This window comes from Melanotaenia boesemani, chromosome 22, assembly GCF_017639745.1.
Source record: "Melanotaenia boesemani isolate fMelBoe1 chromosome 22, fMelBoe1.pri, whole genome shotgun sequence".
Taxonomy (NCBI): Eukaryota; Metazoa; Chordata; class Actinopteri; order Atheriniformes; family Melanotaeniidae; genus Melanotaenia; species Melanotaenia boesemani.
Window position 1 is genome coordinate 8,578,076 of NC_055703.1, and position 11,682 is coordinate 8,589,757.

At 41.4% G+C, this 11,682-nt stretch overlaps 1 protein-coding gene across 1 annotated transcript; it reads left to right on the top strand.

Moving 5' to 3' along the window:
• The first annotated feature begins 324 nt into the window (after positions 1-324).
• Positions 325-10,771, top strand: ism2b (isthmin 2b). The gene is made up of 6 exons (XM_041976837.1): positions 325-986; positions 4,268-4,519; positions 5,491-5,818; positions 7,351-7,488; positions 7,607-7,675; positions 7,798-10,771. The coding sequence occupies exons 1-6, from the start codon at positions 876-878 to the stop codon at positions 8,313-8,315; spliced, it is 1,416 nt and encodes a 471-aa protein (XP_041832771.1). The 5' UTR covers positions 325-875; the 3' UTR covers positions 8,316-10,771.
• Positions 10,772-11,682: the final 911 nt, after the last annotated feature.

The following is an 11,682-nucleotide window of genomic DNA, read 5'->3' on the forward strand; positions in this document are numbered from 1 at the left end:
CAGCAAACAAAGCCTTTGTAAATGGTAATTCACTGGCATGCTGAATTACACAGCATTCCACGTTGGCTAGTCATTACAGCCTCCACAGTGGATGTTAACTGTGTGAGATGATGACTTGTGGCTACACTGCCTTAAAGAAAGTGTCTCGCTACTGCTGCATACGGTCATTTCTACTAAACTAAACCTTGCACCTTATCAAGTACCCCAGTGGTCCCAATGCACCCCCTCCACACAGCTGCGAGCAATCCCACCCCTTACTCCGTCAGCATGAAACCTCTGAATGCGTGCGTTAAAGCCAAGTCTACCGAGACCTGATGGTGGGGCGAGACGCACACACTCGCTCTGTAAACCCGTTGGATGAACTTAAGCTTGATTAATGGATTAATGCTCCAGACAAAAAGTTATCAGAAAACGCATACTATGAACTCCAGATGTCAATGTATTGGAAGAAAACACCCACCCACCCACGACGAGTGAGTCACGGTTTAAAGTAGCTGAATAAGCGAGCGCCGGTGCGGACGGAGAATCTGCGTTTTTTGTTTTTTTGTTTTTTTCTACCTCTTTCTGGTACTTAAAGCGCTCTCCATCTGTGGTTTTTATGGGGAAGAGACGCGCCGAGCTCGAGCCGCCTCACGGACTGACAACTGCTGCGCAAGACGCTGGTACCAGATATGGATAGCGCGCGGGATACCTCTGGACACTGGTGCGCATCTTCATAAAGTGCGACGCTCTGAGCCTGACGAGGCTTCACATTGTATTCGTCTCAAGCTAAACTTTGATCCAAACGGAAGACAAACAGTGAGCTCACTTAAAGACAAAAAAGAAAAATATTTTTTTTTCTCAAATCTTAACGGGAAACAGTGAGGTGAGAGAAGATGCGCGAAGAGGTCGCGAGGAGATTTCAGATGCTGCTCGTGCTCTGGTCGATATTTCTCGTCAGTTTGGGGGCAGGGTTTCCAACCAGACGCAAAAGTTTCGCCCACAGAGTAAGTTATACATTCTTAAAAATACATCTTAATCCTGTTTTGTCTTTATTATTATTATTATTATTTCTTCTTCTTCTTCTTTTGTCTTTAGACAGTTGGACATGTTTAAAACACATCTGCTACCCACTGAACATGTTTTATGTTTTCACTTTACTTTTTAAAATTTTTTCTGCTAATCTAGGCGTTTGCTTTTTAGCTTTAACCAGCTATTAAATTCCCTGCATACGCCGGTGTTTTTAATTTATATATGTTTGTGTGTGTAACGATAAATGCAGTCATTAGCAACATTACTAGCCTCCAACAAACAGGGTCTTGAGGAAAAGTCAATTTTATGTTTATTATTTTTCAACATTTTAACCATACATATTTCAGTTATCATTCTTAAATGAGTGGATTTCCACATATGTTCATGTTGCTTTCTTATGCTCTCATTTTCTCTCCATGTATAGTAACATTTGCCATCACTGGGCATACACCCTGCTATCATAAATCCAAAGTCCCTACATACACATGCTGCGGAGTGTGTGGTGTGTGTCTAAGGGAATGTTTGTGTTACACACAGACATATTTGGATATCAAAGTCTGTTTGTGTGTGTGTGTCTGTGTGTGTGTCAGGGTTCAGTTTTTGCCTTTGAACTCCCCATCTTGTGTGGCCTCCCATGGATGCCCTATTGAGACTTTTTCTCTCATCATCTGTCTGAATGATGTCAAAGCAAAAAAACAAAACAGATAAACAGAGAAGAAAGAAAGAAGGAAATCGTTGGTGATGGAAAGAATAAAAAAATTATTCTGGCCTGTGTGATTCTTTACCCATTTCACCAAACGTTATTAAGGTCTTTGTCTTTGCCTGTGACCTGCTTGGGTGTGTGTCCATATGATGTGGATGGAAAGGGGAGCTTAACGAAGGAAGGGAAGATCAGGAAAAAAATGATGCCCAGTAACGAGGTGCTTATGTAACCAGAAAAGGCAAGCCCCTCAGCATCTCTCACACAGAGCTCAGGTCAAGTGTCATTCATCTGATTGTTTACATTGGCTCTTTTTTGCATTAATTTGGAATTTCCTGTTTTTGGCTTCACCCCCATCTGCTGGCAAAGAAGAGAGGAAGGAGAATTGTGTCCTCTTTTCCAAATATTGGGACCTTTTTGTCCTGTTTACTCTCTGCTTTGTACCCCCCGTTACACACCCCAGCCTCTACAGCCTCACCCCGATTCCACCAGGCATGCATTTGTTGTCCCGTTTCCATTTCCAAAAGATGGCGATCAAAGAGCGTCCATAGTTTATTGTTCTTCTGTAATGGTTTGGAAACAGCCAAGTGCAGGGGCCTTTGATATCTGCATGCACATAAATCAGGGCTGCCACTCTGCATGCCTTCCCAGCCTGCCCCCAATCCCACCAGATCTCATCCCTGCCCCTCACCTCCGCCCCCTCTGGCCTCATCCAGTGTCCCAACCTCCTCTCTCTAACCTGAATGTGTGTCATCAACAGCAGCTGAATGGCAATGACAGTAGCCCACAATGGGTCCGGTCTTTTTACGCCACCAGAAAGCAAGACGCAGTTCTTATCCAAACATATGAGGAGATGATGCAGTCTTCAGGACAGACTGAGATACCCCACTGCATCCATGTAGCCTCCCTGTTAAACGCACCGCATGCCATCAGCCATCAGGCCTTTGATCAGAGGAGCCCCACTACTGAGAGGAGGAGAGTAGGATCAGAGAGAACAAGGGGGAGGAAGAAAGGAGGAGGAGAGTGATATACAGGGCGAAAAAATACAGGATCCAGATGTGAAACAACACAAGATGAGGAGGGTGTGAAAGTATGTGGCCCCTTTCATGACTCTGGACTTAGTCATTTTGTGTTTGTGTCTATCTGTTAGGATACGTTTGTGAGTGTTATGAATATATGCACTTGGCCCAGGTATCCACTTTAAATCTTACACAAAACATCATCTGCAACATGAAAGAAGAAGGACTGAGCCGGTATTTGCTAGTATGCCCAAGAATGACAGCCTTTTATCATGTGGTTTTTAAAGGGTTTGTTTTATTATTGCACAGTAATGGACATGACTAACTATCTAAAACTAAACAATATAATTAAATCAACAAAGACAAACAGCCAATAGTAGTTCAATTGTTTGTTTATTTTACCTAAAAGGCAAGGCAAGTTTTTTAATATATCGCATTTTGTACATTAAATCAATTCAAAATGTAAACAGTGCTGTTTTATGTATTTGCATGTTGAAAATTCCTGCAGTATTATTGATATTGTGACTGTTTTTTCTTTTTTTTTTTATTGGTCACTCTGGATTTATTGAACTCGACATCACGTTTGCTTGAAATCTTTCCAAAGTGCGTATTCAGTTACAGAGAGAAAGGTTGAAATATTCTTAAAAGTTTGCCAGTTTGCCACCATGAGTTTACAGATACCTGAGAAAGGGGGACCTCCTACATCATTTATCATGCCTGACGCAAAGTCTTTATGGGACAATCACAGCAGTCACTGTAAAATATGCCCCATAGAGACCATAACCATAAATCAACTGCCTGGCTGTGAATTTGGATATTTCTTCTCCTCTTTAGCCTTTCAACTGCCCCTTGTTTTACTGAGCAGACCACAAACTGGCTCAAGGCCAATCTCAAATTCTTGTCCAATCATATGTGTTGGCCAATTTGGCCTAAGACACAGACACACAAATGAAATTCAAGCGACTTTATTCTCACTACAGTACCCGGATCTACCATGTCCCTCTATATATTTATCACCATTAGTCTCAGAGGTTAACATGTTTTCCCTTCAGTTTTGCTTCTGATAATCTGTAAAAACCTGAAAGGTCACATGAAGTAGTGGCCATAATGGCGGCAGCACAGCAGGTTCAGACACATTTGCATCAGCCCAGGGGTCCCACGCCTCCCAGGCCCTCTCATTAAAGCTAAAAGAGGATCTCTCTGGCACAGGAGCCTCTTTGTCCACAGCCTGGATGCCATGACTGTTGTGGGAAAAAAAAAGAAAATGAAATGAAGGCTGGTTGATCACTTGGCTGGTTAGTTGGATGCCTCAGGGTTTTTTCTTTTGGGGCGGGGGGATTTGCTGACAATGCAACGGAAGCTACCATGGTTTCTTTCTGATTTTGCCGCCCCTGTTCTTTATTTTATTGAGGATAGTGTGTGCTCACATAGAGCTTACAGCTGTTTTTTTCTCTCTCTCTTAAATGATTTTAGAGAAACAGTTCGTGGTCGAGATAAACAGTTTAACTCTTGTGTTTCCCTCTCCTCTTTCCATCAGGCTCATGACCACCTAGGACATAGTGGTGGGGTCCAGTATGTCTCTGAGGCTCTGGAGCAGCAGAACCAGGTTCAGAGTCTTTTGCCTGTGCCTCACAGCCACCAGAGGCGATGGTCTCACCCCCAACATCGCTCTGTTGGGGTTCTTCCACAGCCTGAGCCTGAGGAGGAGACCAAACCTTTCATCTTGGACCTGAACAACTTTCCAGACCTGGCCAATGCTGACATTAACTCCCAGAACCCCAACATACAGGCAGGTTGAAATGAGAGGAGTCACATAAATGTATTTTAGCATTACTGTTTTCATTTTTTAAAATGTAATAGCAAATTTATGTTAAATACAGCCTTATATGCCATTGTACTGTTCCCTTAATATCTATCAAAATCAGCACTGTCTGAGAGACACAGGTGGGTCTTATTTGCTTCTGTCTTATTAAAATCTAATAATGGAAAGACAGATCTGTAACCATTCATGTTTAAGTCCTCACCAGTTCCTTTCAATTATCCCAAAATGTTAAAAAAGTTCACCTTATTTCAAGGCACTTATTCTCCTCGGCTCCCATGAGTGTAGTCAGGATGTGGCCAGAGGGACAAACGATTCAGACCTGTGTCTATTTCATGCACAGACTGAGTAAATCTCTTGTTTTCATGTAGCATATAGAAAGACTGTCCTCCTTCTAAAACACACCAAGGATAAGCTAATTGAGACAAGCAACAGCACTTCTTGACATTTATGTCCCAGCAATTACAGGAACATAGTTTAGATCTCTTGTCTCATTGTTGCCTGGACTTCAAATCAGCTGAAGTGAGCCCTTGGAAATACTGTAGCATCTAGGATGAGTCATGTTGAGGTAATGAGAGGTACTTATCCAGAAAAAAGGTTGACATTCTCTCCTTGAGCAGAGCATTTGGTTGGCTGAATGCTCATGCTCACTCGCTAAAATGCTCTTCCAAGGATTTGACATGGCTGATTTCCTGAGGAAAGCTTGTAAGTGAAGCGCTACAGCTGCAAAAATGTATTTTCTGAATACATTTAACTACAAAAGCAAACTAAATGCATCACAGTTGAACTGCTCAGTCGCTAATTGTCATTCTCTTCTACAGATCATAAAGAAATCATTAAAGTCAAGTTATGAAATTAAGAAAGAGCTTATCAAGTTTCAATTTCAATTTAGTTTCAAGTGAACGGTATAGGTGAACATGTTCTCTTTTTGTCCTGCACAGGTAACCATAGAAGTGGTTGATGACCCTCAGATGGAGGTAGAGATGGACCTGGCCAGCGAAAAAGACTGGCTACCCTCCTCCTCCCCCTCTTCCACAGTAGATTGGCTTGGAGGCAAGAAGCTTTTCTGGCCCCTCTTTTGGAGTTACACCGACACTGATTCCAGCGAGGACAGCAACAACCGCTCAGGCGTAGAGGAAACTGGCGAGGAAGAGGGGGAGGAAGATTACTCTTTGGATTATGGGAGTGAAGAGCCCTTACCCAGTGGGGTAGGCGGAGACTGGGATACTCGCTGGAATGAAGGCTCGGATCCAATGCAGAGCTACTACGGTAGGTTTTGCCAAGTGGCACATACTTTGTCTGTTTGTAAAAACATCAGACATTTTTCACAGAAATTAAAAAGTAATGCAGAAAATGATGGAATTAAAACTGTTGAATTTATCATATAAAAAATAGATAATGGTCAAAGTGGCTAATGGAACCGAGAGATGGAGAATTAATGCGGGAAAATCCAAAGAGGCACATAGAGGCTGCTTGATAACTGTCTTCATAGTCACCGAGAGCCAAATGATGCCAGCATGCGAGGCAGCATGAGCACTCGACCATGAGGACATTGTGGGTTATGGGTACTTTGAAGTCGACACTGGTAGTGCTGGTCGCAGAGGCCCGCCTTTTGAAGATGGCTCAGATGCGCTCGCTAATGGCAGCGTGAGGCCGCCACTGTTTTCCGGGACAAAACATCCCTCTGCTTGCAGGACAATTAGAGGGCAGATTGGGAACACAGAATGACAGGGGCCATTTGGTCGGCTCTTTCATTCTTCCCCAGGACCCCCTTGTCCCCCCTCCTCAGACCCTGGCGGCTCTAGCTGCCCTCTGTGGCTCAGTCTTTTGAATTTTGAAGGGGTTTAAGGGGGCTTTATAACTTGTGTTGTGTCTCAGCGCTGCACAGACAACTTATTCAGTGATAAATATAGTGCATAATGAGAGAAACAGAGAGGTGAGATGTACATTGTTACTGATTGAAAGAAAAATGAGTGCACAGTCATGGAATAACTACAGCAAGAAGCTTGTATTCTTAAAGAAATTTCCCATGGATTCAAAACTTCTGTTAGCAAGTGTTTGAAACTAGTTTTACTCCAATCCTTTTTTTCGTATCCACGAAGCCGATGTACAACGTTTATCTGTTTGACTTTAGTGCATGCAGACAAGTCAACAAAGGGCAACAATGCCCATTAAGCGGTCACATCTAAAGACTTGGTGAACATAAATCAAGGATGCCAACCTTAGCTTCTTCTGTAATTATGATTCTCCTGAGACCTCATACTCGTATGGCCACATAGCAAGCTGGCACTACCCACAAAGTCAAATTGGGTGCTCCCTACACCCAAGCTGGTATTTCTGCACCCACCTCGTCTTTAATCAAGAATAACTTGTTTTCAGTATTATTAACACCACAAAGGAAATGTGGTGCGGAGGCGGACAGCCACAGTGCAGCTTCTCTCCCTCTAATTTAACTGAAGCCTGCTTGGAAAGATCATGGGTTTGCATGGGAAAGGTTAAAACAGGAGAAACTTGTCATTTGTAAAGACTGAGACGTTAAAAGAACTATGAAAGCTTGTTTTTTTTTTTTTTTTATTAGTCCATGTTGTTTTATTTTACTCCTGTGAACACGTCAAATGACTTTGATAAATCCAGCACAACTACCACGGTATAGCATGGCAATAATGATGATTTCAACACCTCAAAAATTCAATATTTCTTTGGGGCGGGGAATGGATTTTGACACATGTGGAATGAATCACAAGGTTATGTTAAGTCGTAGTCAAGGTTTTTTTTTTTTTTACATTTTTACCTCCCCACAGAGAAGGACACAGATGAATGGACTCCTTGGTCTCCCTGCTCGGTGACTTGTGGACATGGTGAGAGGAAAAGAACGAAGTCCTGTGGCTACTCCTGCACTCTGACAGAAGCTTCTAAGTGTGACCTGGAGCCTTGCCCTGGTGAGATATTACATATACTTAAGAAAAAGAATTACTAGACAAAATATTTAGATATTTACAGTCTGGGTTGTCATGTAGTGTCTAATCTAAAGTTGATTTATGGCTCTCCTCTTTGCAGGTGATGTCAACACTGTAGTAGAGCCTTTTCCCTTTGAAATGGAGAATGGCACAGAGCCATTTGGGACAGGTGAGTTTTTTTTCTAACAGTAGGATTATTTTAAATTATGTTAATTGTTCAGACTCAGAAAAGTTATCTAGATGTTTATGAACGCAAAGAAAAGGACTCATGTTTGTCCTCTTTCCCTGCAGATGTGGATAGCTGTGAGAAATGGCTCAATTGCAAGAGCGAGTTTCTTCAGCGGTACCTCCACCAGGTTTTGTCTGAGCTGCCCAGCTGCCCCTGCTCCTACCCGTCAGAAGTGGCGTACACCGTGGTCAGCATCTACGACGAGACTCACAAGCGGCCGTTCCGCTGGCGCGACGCCAGCAGCCCCAAAGAGCGACTGGACATCTACAAACCTTCAGCCCGCAGCTGCATTCGTTCGGCACTTTCCAGCGACTCCTCGACTCTTGCGGCGCAGCACTGTTGTTACGACGATCGTGGGCAGCTGATCACACGGGGGAAAGGCGCAGGCACGCCTAACCTGATCAGCACAGAGTTCTCACATGAGCTGCACTTCAAAGTGGACGTGCTGCCTTGGATCCTGTGCAAAGGAGACTGGAGTCGCTTCCACGCGGTGCGGCCACCCAATAAGGGATTGAACTGCCCAGAAAACCCCCATGAAGATGTATTCATGAATGAACTGGAGGAGGCCAGGGAGTACTGAGGGACCACAGCCAAAACTGTTTCAATCAGAGATCTACAGGTCCCAGTCCTAATTTGAGAGGAGACAGTTTACCTTAAATGTCATAAAATAACTCTTAAAAAACAACCCATCAGCTATTAAACACATGAAAAAGACTCATTTGGGTTTCTCAATTATGGTGCAGTGGGATAGTCTCAAATTAGGATTGGGCACATTGTCCTGATTTTGAGCTAAACTAACTAGTTTTAATGAATGGACATAAAAAAAAAGAAAAAAGGATTGTTCTCTTGCTTGCTGACCTCTTACATATTTGGCATTACGTCAAACTCCTTATATATGCTACACTCTCCTGGGTGCATGTAAGCATGATATCTACCTACTGGCTTCTGTTATGGTGTCCTGGATCGCTTGTGGTTGGCAGTAGCAACAAACAGTCTACATCGTGATCGTGCTTTTTTTTTTTTACAGTAGGAAGTAGTATATGAATATTGGCTGGTTATTTGGAGGAAACAAACACAGGTATGGACAGAGTGGGCAGAGTCCATCAGATGAATATTCTTACTATGCTGCTACAACAGAAATCCCTCAGGCTTTACAAAGGATTTAAGGGGAACAAGACATGAGTAGATCCAAAACATACTTCATGCACATGGCTGGACTGGGATGGGGGGAAAAAATACTGGTGTTTTAATTACTTGGCATCAGTTACAGAAGTTTGAGTATGTCAAACTGCTCCTCTGTCCACTAATTTCTGCACCTGTTGGTATGCTGGATTATGTTCAAATAAGAAAATGTTTCTCTGTCATCCTTAATTCGTAGCTGATGTTAAAAACACAACTCCCCAGACCGATTGTCAAGCAGATATTGATTAGCAGTGGCTGCATTCCGATTGGTCAAACGGTGAAGAGGAGGATAAAGCAGTGGAGTTGAGATTTTTGCACAGTCAGGTTAATTTACAAAGAACCAAATTCAGTTATTTACTCAAGCCCTTGTTTTGAGAATGGTGCATTATACTTTATTGTGCCACCTTATGACACTATATTACTGTCAGTACGGAAGACAAAAAAACTGGTCAGACTTTGGCAAAAAAAAGAAGAAAAAGAAGAAAAAAGTTATATTGGTCCTTCAGGAAAATGGCCAGTATGTAAAATGACCAATCAAGCCTCCCATTTGCTTTCACTATCATGTACATTTCAGCCACTGCTTTTAATGGCTACAAATGCAAATAGTTGTGAACCAGAAGGCAAAGATAAAAGGATTAAAAAACATTTTATCATCCTTGTCAAGCTTGCCGAGGAGTGCAATGAGAATTGCCCTCATGCAGTAATGATACAGAAAAAAAAACATTTGATTTGACTTGTTTCTCACACAAATTGACTTCATGTGTTTCCTCAAGTTTCCCTTTCACACACAGGAAAATGTATGATCTGGGTGCCAAAGACATAAAAAAAAAACTAATCAAACTGTTGGTGCCAGTGTAAATCCAGCCTGAACGTCTCTACAGTACAAATGTAGGGAAAGAAAACCGTGATTAGATTGTGCTAATAGATACAATGTTCTCAGGGGGACTAACTGACCATGACAAACAAATTTGGTCATTTACCTCGTCAGCATTCTGGATCTTGTACAAAGTGTTTTGGAGTAAAGATTAATGGAAGTGTACTGGCTATGTAATCCGGATTTATAAGTGATGAACAGATAATGCTTTTGTGCTCTTTCAGAAAGGAGTGGGAACTCTTATAACTGAACAGGTGCTGATGAATTGTGTGGCAGATACATGTTGCTTTCAAGCTGTCGGTTTATGATCTTTGGGTTTATGCGCAGAACTTCATTGGATAGAAAGGACAATTCTTCTTAAATAAGTCAGTGGCCGGTACCTTGGCTGATGCAGGATATTTGTACTGGTAACAGCAACGAGTTGGCACTACCAAATTTTTCAGAATTTTATCATTATGTACGGTGCGTTAGATTGAAAATGCTGCATCTGACTTACTCACATAACATACCTAATGGATGAATCCAAACCTTGTCCTTTCTCTCCAGTCTAATTCTATGGATATTTGCTCTAAACCTCTGTTCAGGAATTCTGCATCCAGATGCAAATATGTGTTTGGATTTTGGAATCACCAATTTCAAAGGAAGGCACTTTATTTTTGACATAATGCTGATAAAAGTGAAGTGGAGCTCACCAGAAATGCTGCGTTATTACATGAAGGTGCATAATATACATATAAATGTTGAGAAAAGCATGATCTTTTTGTGATTTCTGATTCTAGTATTACATATATGGTGTTGTACAGTATTTATTTGTCAGTTCTCTCTTTTTTTAAGTTTACCGAAGCTTTGAAATGACTATATTCAAAATGGTGCACCAATCAGAATGAAAAAAAAAATGAAGGCACACATTAAGGAAGGGAAACCTCTTGCCTCTTATCACTTCATGCAGCAACAGCAGGTTTCTGTGTTTCATTATTTGTTGGACTGCAGTGCTCTATGAATATGTTGTTGCATCTATACTGAAGATTATATATATATATATATATATATATATATATATATATATATATATATATATATATATATATATATATACATATATATATATAATATGAATATATAAAGACCTTGCATTCATCATCTGACTTAATGTGTCGTGTCTTTCTCCACACTTCAGATATTGTGTATTGGAGCCAAGCAAAGCACAGTGCTGTAGAGCAAAATGCTGTAAAAATAAATTAAACTCCCAGGAAGAAGGCAAATTTGTGTATTTTCCAATGCCAAAGTACTCCTGTAAGTGTTGTTTATTCCATTGAAAAGTACTTTCATGATCAAATATAAAGTCAAACCGTTCAAAGAAGGCCCCTGGATAATGTTATGAGGCCTGTCCACTAAGCAGAGCCGTCGGAGGCTGAAATGCTTTGTAATCTGTAAATACCTTTTGTGGTCTTGTAAGTTAGTGCCTGCGTTCATGAGAAGTAATGAGAATGCACCCATAATGTTTCTTGTCAAAAACTAAATTTTCCACATTGAAACAGATGCTGAGCTCAGTTGGGTATCGCTTCATTTCAAAGCAGCTGAGAGTGTGGTTGCTGTTTCAGTCAAGGACAATCAAAAGTTTTTATCAGCGTATAACCAGTTTAGCCTTGGTTTTACCCCTCAGGTTGAGCTGATGCATCTGCATTTACTAATGTGTTGTGATTCCCCCAAAAAGAAACACATTTTCACAAATTTGAGTTTCAGTTGTGGTTTAGACCCAAAGTTTTATAAGACACTTGAAAGGAATATTGGCTGAAAAGTCCTGGAAAGGCTGGATATGAAAAACATACATACTGAATGCTCTATTTACCAAGTCTGAATAAAATAGACTGTGAGCTGTTACCTCTTAAGC